The sequence below is a fragment of the Salvia hispanica genome, chromosome 5 (assembly GCF_023119035.1).
Source record: "Salvia hispanica cultivar TCC Black 2014 chromosome 5, UniMelb_Shisp_WGS_1.0, whole genome shotgun sequence".
Classification (NCBI taxonomy): domain Eukaryota; kingdom Viridiplantae; phylum Streptophyta; class Magnoliopsida; order Lamiales; family Lamiaceae; genus Salvia; species Salvia hispanica.
In genome coordinates this window covers 17,113,097-17,132,575 of record NC_062969.1, presented here as the reverse complement: position 1 = coordinate 17,132,575, position 19,479 = coordinate 17,113,097, and the positions used below count along the sequence as shown (strand labels likewise).

The following is a 19,479-nucleotide window of genomic DNA, read 5'->3' as shown; positions in this document are numbered from 1 at the left end:
GTGCTCTCAAAAGTGATTTCAAAGTGATGATAAATTTCTTTTATGTTCAGCTACTATTTATAAGGTGGCTTGCCCTAATTTATAGGGTTCCCTCTTCATGCAAAATGATAATTTTTCCCCTCTTTAGTAGTTGATTGTTCCTAGCAAGTCCTTCCTTCTCATGTCCAGTTCCGTAGCATCCATCCTGGCCAGTTTGCACCTTTTCTGCTCACACTGACCAGTTTGCACACTTTTTATTGCTTTTTCACTCGATTTCCTTCTAACCCTTTTCATCTGATTTAGTACCTTAACCTGCACACTTTAGCAACTATTTTGTAGATATTATCCAATAAAGCACATTATACTGACAAGTAACCAAGGCCTAGAATGAGACTCATATACTGTTCACACTTAACACATACTTGTCCTCAAGTATGAAGAAACAAGCCAAATAAAAATAATGAGTTGAGTTCACAAGCTTGGTTACCTCCTCTGACCGACCTTAGACCGAAAACAAAAGACACAACACTCTAAGAACTTTGACGCAAAGAGAAAAACGCTAAACGAAACAACACACATAAAAGAAAACGCATTAAAACACATTTAACAAGCTATATTTTCAACCATTCTTCCCTTCTTGTTTGAGTTCAATCCGGCTGTAAGCAGTCTCAAACGTCCGCCTCCTCCCTTTTCCTTCCTAGCCAGTATATCCGCTCGTCAAGATTACCCAAACCCTTGACACTAGATTCGCCCAGTCACTCATCCCTCACCAGGGATGTTAGGACCGTTCTCTCAATACGCTGAACCACGGATGCTTCGGACTTAGATCTCACGCGCAGCTCCTAAGGGTCTTTATTGGCTTGTAACGAGGCTATGAGCTTGTAACGTTCGGGGTGGATGTTCCTAAGGCTCAAAGGTTTAAAATAGCATTACTTTATTCTGATGCGGAGGAGCTGTGTGTACTTGGGCGCTTGACATCTCTTCTTGCTTGGCTTGATGTTTTTCACGATTCGGCCTCCAACTGGTCAGTAGACTCCTTTGCGGCTTCGCCACCCTTTTACTCCTTCTTCTCTTTTTTTGTGGTCTGGATAATTTTTTTCCAGGCCATTTTCTCCATTTTTCTTCTCTCTCTCTTTTTTTTTGGACCAAGTATTTCTTCCTGGTCAGTTTTCTTCAAATTTCTGCTTCTTTCTCCAGTTGGTTCTATGCCTCTGTTCTTGATTAGTAGCTTCATGCCTTATGCCTTTCATACACAGTCCTAGTGGCTAGTGGGTTATATAGGAGTTTTGCTGGAATGGGTTTCTAAGGGAATGGATTTTTTATTTTTTTTATTTTTTTTCGGTAGGGGTTTCCTAATGCCCTTAGGTTTTTGCCACTCGCAGTCACTTCACCCTATATATCATATGGCAGCCACTATTTTTTTCAGTTTTTTATTAGCGGAAATTGGTTCCGCTTTAGGCTTTTAACTCACTATTTAAGAGGGCTTTCGTATCTGGCCATAAGTTTGGGCTTTTCTCTCATACTCGCATCATCTGTACAGACTAGGATCTACTGGGAAGGGTGGTTCCATTGTTTAACATGCTTTATTTCCATCAATCCCCCCACCTTCAGTTCGAAACGGTTGAGTTTTAAGCCCGTTCATTCAACACATATCCTAAAAAAAAACTTAACCTACACTGACTTACTAGGGACTGACTCGACAGGCGACAACACATATATACAGTTATACTGGCAATTAGGTCCCCCCTCCCACTTCATCCTTGCATGCCTTCAAGCGAGCTCAGTGAAGTGAAAAACAGGATGACCGGTATCAAACACGTAGAAATAGAAACACAGAAAAACACATAACACATGGAAAACATATTATATATGAAACTTCTCACACTTAGACTATGCAATAGGCTAAGTGGGAGAACAACATTAAAGCACATAAATCATGCTCACACAAAACAAAACATGCAAAGACATACTATATATCAAAAACTTCTCACACTTAGACTATGCAATAGGATAAGTGGGAGAAGATATAATACTTAACAAACAAAAATCACATAACAGAATGAAAATTTCTAAAAAAAATCTAAACACATATATATGGTGTAAACCCCAGCCTTCTCACACTTAGACTATGGAATAGGCTAAGTGTTATGAAAAGGGGTATACGCATGCTAACACAAACATATTAACACATAAACATAAAATCGACATACATATAAAAGAAAACTAAAAATTACGAAAAACTAACTGGTCAGTGTGGGGGTGTGTCATTGTTTCCTTCGGCTCCTCCTCGGGGTGGTGCCTTGTGTAGCTACTGTGTTGGGTGTTTCAGGTGGTACATCATTCGGGTGTTCACTGTCTCCCTCCACCGAGTTATGGGTTTCATCCTCGCCTTCTTCAGTTCTTTCTTCCAATGGGTTCCTTTGTTGGTACATCATCAGGGGTGTCACTCTCTTTTTCTTATGATTCTTGAAAGTCCCCATGATTTTCCTCTTTTTAATGGGTCGTAGACAATGGTTAGAGGGGTCCTTGCTCCTGATCAGTCTAGACAGTCGTCCCAGCTTCCTGATGATAACGACCGTTAGGATCTCCCTGGGATTCCTGGTCTCCTTTTTCCTTGTTGCCCCCTTGTCTTTCCTCTTTCTTTCTTGGTTGTATCTTCCCTCTTTGTCTTGCTTTTCCTTTATGTCGGTTTCTTGTACGGGTGTCTCTTCTTGGGTACTAGACTGGCTCTCCCGGGCTTCAACAACCACCTCCTCTTATGGCCCTTCAGTCAGGTTCTCCCCAGGTTTTGTAGGAGTCCCTTGTTTCTGGCCAATAGCGGAAGGCGATTCTGATTCTGTAATTGGCTGGCTTTCCTTGTAGGCAGTAGTCAAGTCGGGATTCTCCCCAAGTTTTGTAGGATGCTCCTGATCTTCATCACTCGAAATCTCCATTGCATTAGATGCAATAGTTTCGCCTGTCTTCTTTGCCATCCCACGCCCGAGGCATCTTTGCGATACATGCGTCGGCCTCTGCTTCTCCTTCGGCTCATCCCTCAATACCAACTTCCTCTTTACTGGTTCGGGTTTCGTCAAGGTTGACTTTTCTGCCACAGACTGGGCAGTAGGGACTTGTGGTTCGATTTCCATCACTTTCTCGGTTTCCGCCTTTTCTACTGGCTTGGTGTGGTTGTTTCTTCTGGGTTTTCCGTTGGGTTCATGGTGTTTTTACTTTCTACTGCCTCAGATGTGAGGTCCAGACCCTAAGCCATCTTGGTAGCATCTTCCTCCACCTTCCTCACCCCTTCTTCAGGTTCTTCAGTGGTTTCCCTTGAACTATCCTTTAGGGCCTCATTAATTTGAGGTTCAACAACGGGTTCAGTTTCATCAGGACCACTCCACTTGGTCAGTATGTCCCCCTTATCCTTCGTCTTGCTTGATTCTGCCAATGATTCCTTCCATTCAGGCTCCTTGTAGGATGTTCCCGACCATAATGTCACCTTGCTCACATTAGCCTTGTTAGGTATGTGCACCGTGGTTGGGAGCCTTCTCGAATTCCCATAAATCTCATTCATCGAACTGCCCAGGTGGGACAATTGATTACAGCTTGTCCATGTTTGCCTTATGCTCTTTCTGGGCGTTTTGCATGCCTTGCACCACCTCATTGTTTGATTGCAGATCATTTCTCATGTTTTTCCAGTGAAGCAAGCATCTCTCCCATCATCTCTTCCATAGATCTTCCTGGCGTGTTTTGGTGTGGGAAATGGTTGGGGTTTTGCTGATGGTGGGGATTATACTGGGTGTTAGGGTGTGGGTAGCAGGTATAGTTTGGTTGATTTTGATGAGAGGGGTACTGGTCGAGTTGGTTAGAGTTGTGGCTTTGACTATGTTTGGGATTTGGGTGGTTTTGGTAGGGATTTTTTTGGTGAAGGAAGTTATACTGATCGGTGGAAAGCGGCTGGTAGTTTGGATGGTGTTGATTGTATGGATAGTTTGGCTGATTTTGGTGTGAAGGGTACTGGCTGTGACATCCGTGACCCAAATCATACATTATATTGCATAATTTCATATTTTATTATAATGACGTGATATACATTTTTTTATTAGAATTATAGAGATTGAGTGGGTTGCTATATAATATGGTGCTTAGAAATATGCTTTCATGATATTAGCAATTATTTATCACATAATTACATGTAATTGAATTTAAAACTATAAATAATTGAATTATGTATTATGCATATATGTACATGTACGTGTTAGACTAGGAGTGCTTTTCTAATTATTTAAGTCATACACATAATAATTATTTAAGCCACATACATATGCCTAATTGTGTAATAGTGTGTGCATGGATTTATATATGTGTGTGTACGTACTATTTGTCTCATATAAACCACTAATATATACCACTAATATTTTTCAGGAATAAGATATCATTGATCGTGGGTTGATGTGAGTTACAGTTATTATAAGGGTCGGCGGCTGACGCGTTTTGGCAACCTTCTCTTCCTCATCATTTTTGCATGTAGATAAATGTATAGTACATAGAGTGGTGAGAGGGTCCCACTGCAGTTTAGAATGGTTTGATATATTCAATTGATAAGTGTTGGGTTTTGAAATTATATAATATGTGCATTATATGTACTTGGCGCGTGGATTATTTATTTAAAATTTCTGAATTTATTTATAGTAAGTGCATAAGTCATAAGGGTGTGACAGTTTAGGTGGTATAAGAGCGGGGATAGAATCCTGCTGGGACATAGTATTCATGTATATCATATGATATATTTTGGTTATAAGTTTCATTTGCATTTGTATTGTCATGAACATATGTCACTGAGGAGAGAAGGGTCAACCACCCTGCATCATCAATTAATTGTAGAAGCATCTCATATACACGCTGCATCATATTGAGATTTTTGGTATATGGACCAATGATGAGGTAAAGAGGTAGAAAATTTAAAGAGCTCGGAAAAGTACAAGTTGTTGATTTTATGGGACTAATCTGACTGAGGCGGGGATATAGTTAAAAGCGATAGAACCGGTGTTCAATCAGATGAGTTGTATGTCAGAAGAAGATTTTGATTATAGGGTATCTCTTATTTGAAGCAATACTTACTCTTAGTGGGAAATAGTCTCACAAGCTATGATACAACCTCTGGTATTCTGGTATTCAGTTCAGACTATTTTTCTAGAGAACTCGATGCTAAATATATGCAAAGAAATGTATTGTGATAAGAAGCAGAGAAGGTGTTGTCTTTAATCAAGGAACTATGTTTGTTGATTATGAGCTGGCATTATTTCAGTATACATGGTTTATCTAGACTGCGAACGTGGTGCGAGTTAATTCAATTGAGCTGCCGACGGATATTGATTCTCTTGTTCATACACAAGTTTTGATATTATTATGGGTATAGATTGGTTTTCACTTCATTGAACCAAGGTAGCTTGTCAAGTAAAAGAAATGGTAATATATTCATCGAGATGGGATCGAGTGATATTTTACGGTAATCAATATATTGTTCCAGGTTTTCTTATATTATCTAGATCGGCTTTTTGATTTATTGGAAGTGCAAATTTATCTGGATTTTCACCTTATCAGGAGACATATTTCTCTATTGAGCACTGCATTTATTTGTATATATATTTATCAACCGTCTTCATTATAGTATCAAGAGTTGAAGAAACAGTTACAAGAGTTGTCAGAGATATGTATGACTTATTGTTTTACCTTGAAGAGCACCAATATTATTTTTGAAGAAGAAAGATGATACACTACGACATTTTATATACTATTTGGAAGTCGAATCGAGTGACAATGAAGAATAAATATCTATTACCGAGAATAGAAGACTTATTTGATCAATTTCAAGATATGCAACTGTTTTCGAGTACTGATTTTCGATCAAGATCTCATCAGTTGATGATAGCTAAAGAGAATATTGCAGAGACACCATTTTGAACTCAGTACGACCATTATGAGTTTTGGTTATGCCTTTCGAATAAACTATTGCATCTACAATTATTTATGGCATTGATGAACAAATTCTCTCAACTATTCCTGGATCCGTTAGTGATTATTTCTATTGACTTACTATTATATTCATGAAGTACAGATGAGCATGTTAATCACTTGCAGTCAGTATTACAAGTTCTGCGAGATAAACAGATTATTGCAAGGTTGAGTAAATGTGAGTTTTTGCTAGAACATGTGGTATTGTTGGGACACGTGGTGTCAGGTCGTGGAATAGAATTGGATCTACAAAAGATTGAACTGGTTTTCAACTGAAAATGTTTTCCGATTATTATTCAATTGATAATAAAGTTAGTACGACAGAATTATTCTTTTATATGAAGTGAAGGATGTCAAAAGAGTTTTAATGAGTGGAAGCATCGGTTGAATATGTCACCCATTTCGGTTATCTCCGCAGGTACAAGATATTATGTTATTTATAGTGATGCGCTGGAACATGGATTTGGTTATCTTTTGACTTAATGGAAAGTTTATTGCTTATGCGTCGTAACAATCGCAAGTACAGGGAGTTTCTTATTCTGATCAAAATCTGTTATTAGCGACATTATTTTTCTTTGAAGATTTGGCATCATTATCTGTAGGAACGCTTATATGGTATTCTAGTATCTTATATATTGACAGAAATCCGCGGTTTACTATCTTAGTCTTGATATGGTCTTTTTGTGAGTTTCACCTCTGAAATGAGTCATGCGATTCGAGCAAAAAAAAAGTAAGATGAGTCCTCGTTATATTGGGCCGTATGATATTATTTGGACGATTGTAGAGAAACTGACCAACTTAGCACATTTCTTACCTATATGTTGGATTTCTTTGTTATATTATTTAGTTGAAAAGTACGCGAAAGATGCAACACGATTATATGGTATTCTATCTTTTATGTCTAGCAGAGGTCCGCATACTATCTATGGAGACATGATTATATTTTTAGTAATGTTTTTCCCCATCAGAAAGATGGTAAGTCAGAGGGAATTATACAGATGTTAGAAAGAAATGAATTTTGCGAACAAAATTCTTAAAGAGGGGAAGAATTGTGACATTACGTATATGATATTGTTTAGAAAGTAGATAAGTGTGACTTTTTTAAATTAGCTTTATTTATATTTGTTTATGTACTCTAAAGTCCATTTCTTTTGGGGGACGTGTAGTGCCATGAATAAATGCATGCCTTGCATCCAGATGGAGCTGTTGAAACTACATACAAATGGATTAATTAGCCGACGTTAGTATGCTCAAAATATATATACACATATACGAGTGTAGTGAGAGAAAAAAGGGGTGGAAATTAGAAAGAGAGAAAAAGAGACGAACGTGAGAGCAGAAAACAAATGATTAGAGAAGAGTAGATTTATGGGATAAACACTCGAGGGTGGTAAATCAGGAGATGAATTCAGAAGCTCAATAAGTTTACCTATCATAATCAGGTGTATATAAATCACACTTTTAATTTTATATATTTTATATGATTAATTGCTATGTGTTAAATTGGAGTGAATATTTGAATTATATGATATGAGACTAAATGGTTATGTGTTATTTGATATTGATGGTGAAATGTGATGTGGATATGTGATTTGTGCAATAGATATGTTTATCTATAATATTAGAGTTAATTGATGGAATATATGGGTATGTAATTGGTGCAATGGATATGATTTATGCATGGTATTGGAATTATTCGAGTCATGAGATTAAAGAGGATATGTGACAGTCTTGCTCTGGATTCGATATATAATGGAAAAAGACCTACGGGTCATATTCAATGATAATGGACCAACGGGTCAAAGAATATATGCAAAGAGGGACCTTCGTGGAAAGGTCAAATCAAAGAGGGGCCTTCGTGGAAAGGTCAATATGCAAAGAGGGGCCTTCGTGGAAAGGTCAAAAAGCAAAGAGGGGCCTTCGTGGAAAGGTCAAATAATGAAAAGGGACCTACGGGTCGTATACAATGGAAATCCCGGGCAGATACCAGGCTTGATGTGTCACAGAATAATAAAAAGAATGGAGAGGCATATGCATATGAATGTTAAATTGTTTATGATATTTATTACTTCCGGTGATATATTTTGATGAAAGAATGAGTTTGATATATGTGTGTGAAATTAAAGGTAAGGTTTATATGCACTGAGTTGTGGCTCATATAAACCACTAATATTTTTCAGGAATAAGATATCATTGATCGTGGGTTGATGTGAGTTACAGTTATTATAAGGGTCGGCGGCTGACGCGTTTTGGCAACCTTCTCTTCCTCATCATTTTTGCATGTAGATAAATGTATAGTACATAGAGTGGTGAGAGGGTCCCACTGCAGTTTAGAATGGTTTGATATATTCAATTGATAAGTGTTGGGTTTTGAAATTATATAATATGTGCATTATATGTACTTGGCGCGTGGATTATTTATTTAAAATTTCTGAATTTATTTATAGTAAGTGAATAAGTCATAAGGATTGGGGTGTGACACTGGCTGAACTGGTTGGGGTGGTGGTGCTGGTTTCTTCCTAACCAGTTCGGTTGTGTATCTTGAGTTGGGGGTCCGTCGTAGGAATTCTGAGGTGGGTTAGGCTGGTTAGAGTTTCCCTCTTCCTATTTAAAGTTCGGGTGTTCTCTCCAAGGTGCGTCCTCCTACCTTCCAGGATTCCAGTGCCTATTTGAATTCCAAAGCCCAGTCATATTTGGATAGTGATCCTCTTGGGCAGTTACTATGGTGGCCTTGATTGGAGGAGCTTGCGGTTTATTATTCTCAATTGCCGATAAAAGTGTCCTCTCGAGCTTGTCAATCCAATTCTCCAACTGATCATCATTTCACACTGCTGCAGCATTCGCCATACCTCTCTTGGGCAGGAGAGCACATGGATCGTCATAGACCCTTTTCGCGTAGAGAAGTGAAGAGCTGAGAGTTTAATGGTCAGCGACACAGTGTTCAAAAATTAAAACCCTTTAATCCAGAAAATCCACTAGACACTAGGTCTAGGAACTCAAAGAATCTTGAGCTACCTGTCGTTGGGCACACAATCACTACCTTAATCTCCCCTTCAAAACCCTCAACCCGCTTTAGCTAAAAGATTAGTACAGGGAAGCATGGATCGAATCCACAAAGATGAATGCGTAAGTAAACATGTTCATAGACCTGGAAATTGTTTTTGGCTGCTGCCACGCAATTTTTTGGGGTTGAGACTTACTTCCTAGACTTAGGAATTTAAAGAACTTATCCTAACAGCTAGATCTAGATGGGATCTTTAAAGCATGCATAAACCAGAATAAAGCAAGACAATCGCTAGACCGAGCAAAAAGCTTTCTAAACTAACCTAGACTTGGGAAAAATTAGACGTGGGGACCATTCCCCAAAATGGCAGAGTACGACTGAAAAACTGCAAAATAACTAACCTAAGGACTAACTAATATCGACATCATCTTCTCCAACTTTTATCATTAGACTACCAGTGAAAACAGAGCAAAGCGAAAATCGAAACAAGGTGAATGAAATTAAACCGATAGAAACGAAGAACAGGTAAAACTAATGCGGATCTACGACTACTAGACGAGGCAAACAAGAATGCAGAATTTAAACAACAAAATCAAGCGAAAACAAGCAGATCCATCCACGGGACGCTTAATCCACTCCGGATCCAAGCCATCCACAACAATCAAACATCATTTCCACCTTCGATCCTCACAAGTTTACGCAGATTCAACCGATCAACAACCTTTTCACAATCCAACTCCAAACTCAAATCAACCAACAATAATCCGCAAATCAAAACCACAACACAACGATAAGGTAAACGAAACAAAAAATAATGACATCCATTGCAAAATACGAAGTATTCAACGACAATAACGAAACAGAGCCGAGCCTCGAACAGCGAGGACTCGGAAAGTACGAAAAGTAAACAAGAAAACAAAAGATAATTGTTTCTTCACCTCCGTAGAGACGGTGTTGCTCCATAATCAAACTGAAAAGTGAACCCCGGTACCCATTCCCCGTGAAAGTGTATGTAGAGAAGTGGAAAACTAAGCTAAGAGCTGAAAAGTGATGGAGCGTATTCTTTATGTTGATTGCATGCTCTTATTTATAGTGGATAGAGCTTCTAGACTATTCCTATGTTCCCTATTTTGCCCTCCAATTTGATGCTCCTCAGTCTAGTAACTCTTCCTTCTTTCGCTCGTTTTCCCCGCCAGCTTCTCTATCCAGACAATCTTTGTCTTCTTCCTGGGGCTGGCGATTTCTCTACACACCTGGCTTATAAAACCTTGTTAGACCCATGAAATCACAGAATTTTACCCCATAACCAATGCATGAAATTAGCCTTATCAAGAAGTCTTTCCATAATTTTCTTGGCCTTACTAACTCGTAGTTTGGATAAACTTCCTCCACTCGATGAGTTCACTAAGTCCTTTCTCTCCTTATTCATCCCCTCATAGAAAATCAAGTAAATTTCTACTTCCAACATGTGGTGGTTTGGGAAGGCGCCTTCAACAGACCCATGTATCTTGACCAATACTGATTCAGGGTCTCATCATAACCTTGTGTAGTTCCTCGGATTTCCTCCTTGAGTGCCCTTGTCTTGGCCGCTGGGAAGAACTGATCCAAAAACATCATCTTGAAGTCAGACCAGGTTCTGATAGAATTTGGTGGCAGCCTCATGAACCAAGTATTCGCCTCCCCTTTAAGAGCAAAGGGAAGGGCCTTCAGCCTATAGTCATCCTCGCTTGATCCCGCTGGCCGCTTCTGTGCCTTGCAGATCTTGCAAAATTCATGTAAAAACTCATAAGGGCTGTCACAACTCCTCCCCAAGAACACAGGCAGGATGTCTATAATGTGGGGCTTCACGTAGACTGCTTTTTGTCCTAGGGTCATGACGATAGCTTGCAGTGGTTCGCCAATTAAGTGGGCGTACAGTGAGCCTATCTCAGGATCATCTTCCTGGTCGTCAGCCATGTTGGCTTTCTCCTCTTCAGATGTGGATAATGAATCCGGTTCACTCTTGATGGTTGTGCCGCAATCTTCCTCACTGCTCGCATCCAAGTCAACGGGCAAGGCAATGGTTAATTCTTAATGAGCGGTAACTGGATTTACCCATTCTTCCTTTGGCCAGTTGGACTCGTGTCTTTTAACTACGGAACACAAAAAATAAAGAAAAGTTTATTTACAATATTTACACCAAAATTCTTAACAAAACTCATTCTCATAAACTAAGAAACAAAAGAAAAACATGTACACCAAAGTGTCATGCAACAAATGTATGTGAAAACGCCATCCATCCCCGGCAACATCGCCATTTGATAGGAGCACGGAAGATGTAAGACTATGACTCTGTGTGCGTGTGTCAACTGGCCAGGAGGGTACCTAGATCTAGCTGTGTCGTTGGGTCTGTGTCTATCTTCCCTATCAACAAAAATACCTCAACCCACTTCTACTAGCTAGTATAGTGGAGTAATGGGTCGATCCCACAGATATGGATGTAGGCGAGATACGCTTGCGATGACATTCTGGGAGTGGTTGGTTAGCTACCACACTTTTGGGGTTGAGTTCTACCTAAGCGGAAAATTAAAATGAGATCCTACATATACTGACCAGTAAGTAACTAAATGCTGGATGATTCGAGATGTGTACGTGAATGTGAAAGCTGGACACCTAGTTTTGCATGTGAAAAGTGAAACTTTACCCTAAATAAATAGGCAAAAGCAAAAAGGAATAACAGACATGCTGGCAAACTGCTTACTGGGTGTGCAGAAAAGCTGTAAAAGTGCAAGTACAAAAGCTAAAAGCAACAAAAGCAAAACAAGTGGTCTCATTCTTTGATTGTGACATTTTCTTCTTCACCAAGCTAAACTAACAAGATCTAACAAACTCCATTGATGAATGCTCAAGCTCAGAAATTCGTAAATGCAATATTTAATTTGAAATCAAGAACGAAAGCAGGAAAAAGCTGAGATTTACGCATACTGGTCAACAGGACATGGTGACAGAAACAAGCAGAAACGAATTCCATGCATTTTCGAGAAACTTAACCATATTAAAACTTGTAAACATTTAATGAAAGACTAGATCTAACTAAGCTAGGCAGGAATAACACAAGGTATAAGCTAAGACAAATGAAACACGAAATAAATCCAACAAGAACTCCATAGCATAAAACGATAATCAAGATCCAAAATGTAAACTCAAACAAAACAAGATTAAACTACAAACTAAGCTTTGAAATTTAAGAACTAAAATAAGTAGCTAAGAAATCTTAAAAATAAAGTAAGTAAAAGATTGTTTGGCTCCTTGGAAACTGGAAATGGAAGAATTTCTGGAACTACGGCGGCTGGAATGAATCAAGCATGATGCTCCTCGCCGGTAGGTGGTTGGAATCTTCAAGGCAGGCTGCTGGATTTAGAGAGTGGAAAAGAGCTAATGGAGCTATTCTCCCAAAAAGTGTTCTCAAAAGCGATTTCAAAGTGATGATAAGGTCCTCTTATGTTTAGCTACTATTTATAAGGTGTCTTGCCCTAATTTCTAAGGCTGACTCTTCATGTGAAATGACAATTTTGCCCCTCTTTAGTAGTTGATTGTTCCAAGCAAGTCCTTCCTTCTCGTGTCCAGTTCCGTAGCATCCACCCTGACCAGTTTGCACCTTTTCTGCTCATACTGACCAGTTTGCACCTTTTCTGTTCATACTGACCAGTTTGCACACTTTTTATTACTTTTTCACTCGATTTCACACTTTAGCAACTATTTTACAGATATTATCCAATAAAGCACGTTATATTGACAAGTAACCAAGGCCTAGAACGAGACTCATCACTCGTTTATCTTGAAACGAAATGAGTATTTATTAAAGTAAAAGAAATATTCTCCTTCTGTCCTAACTAAGATAAACTTTTCTTTTTTTGTCCAAAATAAGATGACATAAATCTATTTTTGGAAACTTTCTCTCTTTAATTAATACACTCAAACACTTTTTCTCTATTAAATTAATTACTCAATTGTTTTCTTTTCTCCATTTAATACTTATAATCACTTTTTTCTTTAATTAAACACATTTACCAACTCCTAAAATTTTGTGCTGATTAAGAAACGTGTCATCTTAAATGGTATGGAAGAAGTATATAACTGAAACACGAAAAATACAAATTACTATTATTAAATAATATAACTATTACTTATCTTTTCCATTAAAATAAAAAACATAGATATAATATCATAATAACGTTTATCCTAATCTTCTTAAGATTTATTCTAGATTTATGATAAGTACAAATTAAATTATGGATTTGAAAGTTGCTATGTCTCACCTATTCATGCAAAATTAAATAGCAGTTAGACGCAAATTGATCAAGAGACGTTGTCTAACTGATAAAAGACAACTCCTAGGCAATCTACTTGTCGTTGGGTTCGCTGTCGAGAGCTGAGAGCTGCTTTCAAGACCTTAACCCACAATACTAACTAGTAAAGGGTTCCACTGGAAGGAAGTGTTTTCACATTTGTTGTTGACATTTGGAAGATGACTGCTGCCACGCTTTAAAAGTGAGTTAAGTTTTTCTCCTACTTGACTAAACTACTTGGACTGACAAAAGACTAAACAAACTGATCAACTCAACTCTACTATGCTAAGGACGAAACATACATATGCTAACTCATGACTGATCAACTTAGAAATCAACTGGTTTGAATTGAGAGATTTAAACTAAAACTTTCCTGAAAAGGCTAAAACAAAAGGTAAAAGTAAAAGTGGGGACCAGATCCCTTAACTAACAAACTTAGAAAAGCTGACGAAAGGTAAAACTTGGTGTAAAGCTGCAAATCTAAATCTGAACAACTACTACTTCATTTCATCATAGAATATGCTAACAACAGAACATAACACGAAACTCGAACATCTTGAGAAAAGAACGAACTGGAATTTGGATGTAAAGAGTAAACTCACCATAGCTATCAGATCTAACCTACTTGATCAACTCAAACGAGTCACGAACAGCAGTAAACCATAATCATGCAAACTCAAACAAAAGACTTCAGATCTACGTAACCTAGCATGGACCCACAAAATTTAAACACAATCAAACACAGATCTATGAAATGGGACGCAACAATCCCAAAATTCATCTTCCTACACTGCCAATTGCAAAAAGCATCTAATCAGATCCCAACAAAACTCTTCGGAAACAAAATCCAACCAACTCAGCGAAAAAAATTCATGACTCACACTCCAACAACTTCCAACAGATTTAGCTCAAAACAACAGTAGCAAAACAAGGAAACCAAACAGTAAATACTTCTCGATATTAGGTGCAAGTTAACGGTTCAAATAGTTCTAAAACTAGCAAATGGTTCAAAATAGAATTGTATCAGACAGGAATTTAAATGATTGTTTCTTCGCCCTTGTAGGACGGTAGGACACATACACGATGATCAGAAAATAATACCACCACTCGACCAGAATCGTAACCCCTCATCTAAGTGTGTAGAACGAAATCTAAAGAAATAGAGAGTATGTGAGCTCCCGAGACTCAACCCCAGGAGAGAGCTGACAATTCAAGAGCTGCCTCATTCTTCCTTCCCTGCCCTATTTAAAGGGAGGCTTGAGGCTCTGATCCTAAGGAAATCTTCCGTCCAAAAGGTCGGTTGTGCACTTCGCATGAGGATCTTTGGGAATATACTCTATCTCCTTTTGGTTGCTCTCGCTGCCTCAACTTCTGTTTAACTTGATCAGCTCACAACGTATTGTAAAATGCTCCATTCTCTTCTTGATCCTTTGTCCGCCTGGTTACTTTATGCACTTTCTGGTCCGGAAGATTTTCTACACACCTAGCTCAAAATCACACGTTAGTCTCCAAAAAAATAAAGAATTTCTCCCCAGAACCAATGCATGAAACGAGCCTTATCAGGATTTTACTATATATTTGAATCAATGGTGATTTGGGAGTGATTAGGGCTATCTTGGAGGTTTTGTATGTGGAGTGGAAGGTGGTGTTCAAATGGGAAAACTTGTGATTCATATTGCTGAGAATGACCACTCTTATGAGCTTGATTGTGAGGAACATGCGCTCGTTGAGGCTGTGCAGAAGCTCCTCGAGTCAGTTTGTGGAATACCCTTCAATGACCAGATGTTGTGCTTGGACACGAAACTGGACTCGCTACGTGATGTGAATCAAATTGTAGTCCTTTATTTTATTATTTTAACACACTCTTTTTGGTGAAAAATAGACTCATTTTGATATATAGTACTCCATCCGTCACATTAAAGATGACTCACTTTCCTTTTTAGTTTGTCTCAACCAAGATAACTCATTACTTAAAATGGAAACACAATTATCTCTACTTTATTCCCTCTCTCTTACTTTACTCTCTCCACTTAACACATAAATTAAAGTTGCATAAAATCATTTGTCGCCCAAGGAAGGGGTCATCTTCCTTGGGACGGAAAGAGTAGGACAAAAGACCAAGATCTAAGAGAGAGAGGAGAAAGGAAAAAAAGGTCCAAATCTGAACAGTAATCAACCCTTCAACATTAATTTAAAATGCTTCTACAAGGCCACCATTGCATTCACCTTCGAAAGAGCTTCGCATGGATACCTTGCACGCCTCAATCAGAGTCCGGTAGAAGAAGACACAGTTGTTTTACGAAGACTGCGCATTGTAGTGACAAAACGCGCGGGTCGGGCGAACATTGCCCGACCGGGTGATTCGCATGCATATCGCGATACAGAAAAATGGCCTGATCGGGCTTTTTCTGAGAAACAAAACTCCCGACTGGGCAAATATTACTGGGCCTGTTTTTTAAGCCCTGGCTATTTAAATAGCTAGGGCATGAATTCCAAAGCATCTTTTAGCGGCTGAAGGAGATTTTTAGAGAGAGAAAGAGGCTTGGAGCCCTTTTTTGAGAGGAAGAAGAAGAAGAAGAAGCCTAAGGCTAATTCTTCCATAATCTTGCCCATATGATAGCATTTACTTGTTTTCTTGTATTGTTGCCCACTATGAGTGATTAGATTTGAGGGATTATTGCTAGTTAGTTAGGGAAGCTTGTAAATATGATCCATCATTGTGTTTTGATTGATTTCCGTATTTTGGTTCTTGTCTATGTGTTTACTTCAATTTGTGTTGGGTTTTGCTAGCAAACTTAATCCGGTAATGGTCTTAACTTCAATGTCTCTTTAACTTGGAGTAGGGAGCTAACATAGATAAGAAACATTAGGCTAAAACTGATTAGGGGATAGTCCGAGGTGAATCTTGTTTGTTGAACGTTCGTAGAAGCCAATCCCGAGCTTACTATGCGACTGTAGGAGTGAGGGGTTGGTGAGTAGAGCTTAGGAGACGTGATCAGCTTATCCTAGATGTAAAATTCTACGATCAGTGATCAGCTGCGTGAAAGCGTAAAATCAACATGATCCCGATAAATAATGGAAAGTAATTAGACTTTAGGATTCATGTGAACAAGCAACCCGAAATAAGCTAGTAGTCTTCCCTCTTTATCATGATTCCCTTGTATTTTACCTACTCGTTTCGTCATTCACTCAACTCTTGATAAAAAACCTAAAATTAAACTATTTTATTGCTCTTTAGTTGGGTTTACTAGTTTTAGCAACTAATCTCCTCCTTGTGGGTTCGACACCTTTTATACTGCATTGGGACCTATGTATGATAGCCATGAAAAAAACTACCTTCGAATTTGCTTGATTTCTGCAGAGATAAAAAGAATGGGATGAATAATTTTGTTCACACTTACATGCAAAACATTGCATACATACAATTTAGCATCAAAGATGTGTGCTACAAGTTCTCTGTGTTCGAAGAGGCCTTGAAGCGTCAAAAGGATCAATTTGAGCTCCTAAAAGTGGTGCGTGCGATTGGTCCCACTTATAGGGCATGCTTTGCTGAAGTAATGAGAAGAAAAGAGTCAATGAAAATCTATATGGGCAAGGCTGGACAATTAGCTGAAAAACTTGCTAGCGAAAGGGACGAGGAAGTTAGGCGATGAGAGGAATTTCTGAAAGTCCATAGTACCTTTATTCCGCGAGAGATTTTAGCATCCATGGGGTTGTATGACATCCCTAACCCGTGCAATGTCAATATTTCCCCTTTTGACACTAATTTACTTGCTCTAAATCTTTCAGATGTAGAGCATTACGCTCCTGAATCACTGGTAGGACTGTCTTCTGAAGTTGAAGGATGTGGTGTAGACCTTCCAGAGAAGTATGATTTTGAGGAATTTATTGTGGGGCTGGAACGGGAGATTGCGGGGACTAGCAAGATGGAAGTTGAGAATGCGAAGCTGAAAGCGGAACTGGCTTCCAAAATTGCCATATTATGTTTTAGTGAAGACAACATAGAGAATAGGTTGAGAAATGCTGCAGAGAAGACATCTGAAGCTTTGCATCTGAAAGATGAGTATGCGAAACACCTTCAATCAATGCTAAAGGTGAAGCATATGCAGTGTGAATCTTATGAAAATTGTATACGGGAATGAGAACAAAGATTGTCTGATCGGTATCTAAGAGGCTGTAACTGTAAGCTTTTGGTGGATGAGGAATCAGCAGCAAAGACAAATGATAACGAGTTCCAAGTATCAGGACTTGGAGAAGTTCTCATGTCCCATGCTATGGAAGATGTCTGTTGCGCATCGAGCTCATTGGAATCGGGGGTTCTTCCTGATCATAGCTGCTTGATGAATCTCAGGTATTACTTACTGACTGGAAAATTGACTTTTGATCTGTTTTCACTATATTGGCACCAGATGGAGGTGTAATTTCCATATGTTTTGTTTTGTTTTGGTTTGAAAACTTATATTTATTATATTGAAATCAGAGATTGAGACTTCAGTTTGTGGTCAGCACAACTCTTATGTCTTTCTGAAGTAAAAAAGTTATGCAATACTCCTGCTTCCTTTTTAACTGGAAGAAACTATGTGAGAACTGTAAATGTACAATTTTAATCCCTCAGTATCCCTTGAGGAATGTTGCTCTGTTGTCTCTTTTCTTGAATATCAAGTATGGCGCTATTTATCTGTGTGTTTATCTCTGTTCTTATAGCTACTACATATCTTAGGACTCATCTACCTATTGTGATGCAGATGAATTGCGCTCATTTAGAGAACTGTCTGCATAAGGCGAGAGAGGAAGCTCAAACCTATCTATGTGCTTCTGATCGTAGGCTTCAGAGTATAGTGCATTGCGTATCACAGCCGTCAAAACACGCAGTCCTTTTGAAAGACTGAAAGCCTGTGTTTTGTCATCCGGAGTGGCAACTTTCGCTGATGCTTTATGTAGTTTATGTCATTCTCTAAACAGGTAGGTACTTCTGCTCATTCCTAACATTGTCATTATTAGATGAATAGCATGATTAACTTATCATTAACATTATTCATTCTCTTTAACAGAAGATGATGTTTGATTGATTTTGACTATAAATCTCCGGTGTTGGCAACGAAGCAAAACTGATGTTTGGTTAAATGGCTTTAATTTTGCAGCGTTGCCAATGAAAATGATGGTGACGGTACTGCTCGCATAAGGGTGCTAGCAGAAAAAGTAGGCGTTTTGTCTAGACAGCGTGCTGAATCGTTCGACAGGCACTCCAAAGTTGAGGCTGTAAGTGAGAAACTTACTAATGAACAAGAAGAGAAGAAAGAGTTGGTGAATATTCTTTACTTGAAGCATCAACTCAAAAACAGCCGCGACTGAGAGGAAATGATTTCGTTGCAGGCGAACGATAGGGAGGTTAGAAGTGAATGAGATAGCTGCATTCGTCCTCAAATCTTCTGGTTTCTACGAGGCTATCAACCGAAATTGCCCTTACTACTATCTATCTTCTGAGTTTGTAGCCTTGTTCACTGATCATCTCCCGAGCTGTCCAAGCTATATTGTAGCGCAGGTTGATCACATCGAAAGGAGAACAGCAAATTCAGCACCGCTGACATCAGAACGAGCGGAGCATGGTAGAGACCGAGTGGATGTGCTGATGCCGGATATTGGTAGCAACCAGGGCTTGACTTTGGTATCGACGCTGAGCCCTTATGGTCTCCATGTTAACCGTGAATGCTTCATAGTGACTGTAGCCATGTTACCTGATACCACAATTCATTTGCCTACTTCCTGATCTTGTTGCAAATTAGCAAATGGATGTGATGGAAGAAACCAAGTGTAAATATATCTATATTTATTTATGGTATGCTGCTGAAGATTAACTCTCTACAATTTAACTTTGATCTTCTCTTGTATAGTTACAATTTTATTCGTTCCATCTCTTTGAACATTAATTCTATTTAATACTCCCTCATTCCAGCTAGAATGACACATTTCTTAGTTGTCTAGTTTGAAGTACAACTGAATGTAAAGGTAGAAAAAAAACTAACTCTAAATAATAAACCAAAACAGCTATTTAAGCCTCAACAAAGTAACGGCTAGTTTTGATCAAACGGTTGTGATACATTTAAACGAATCCACGAATCCAACGGCTCCTGAGACATTCTGCATTGGATCAGTTGAGCTATATCACATACAACA

General features: G+C 38.7%; 1 protein-coding gene across 1 annotated transcript; it reads left to right on the top strand.

Annotated features, from left to right (window-relative positions):
• Window positions 1-16,578: 16,578 nt before the first annotated feature.
• Window positions 16,579-19,072, top strand: LOC125189531 (autophagy-related protein 11; the record flags this gene model as incomplete). The annotated part of the gene is given in 7 exon segments (XM_048086802.1): window positions 16,579-16,639; window positions 16,642-17,642; window positions 17,645-17,656; window positions 18,051-18,129; window positions 18,132-18,267; window positions 18,447-18,681; window positions 18,683-19,072. Coding segments are annotated over 7 exon segments (1,914 nt in total), but the record flags the coding sequence as incomplete, so codon positions are not given.
• Between the last annotated feature and the right edge of the window lie 407 nt (window positions 19,073-19,479).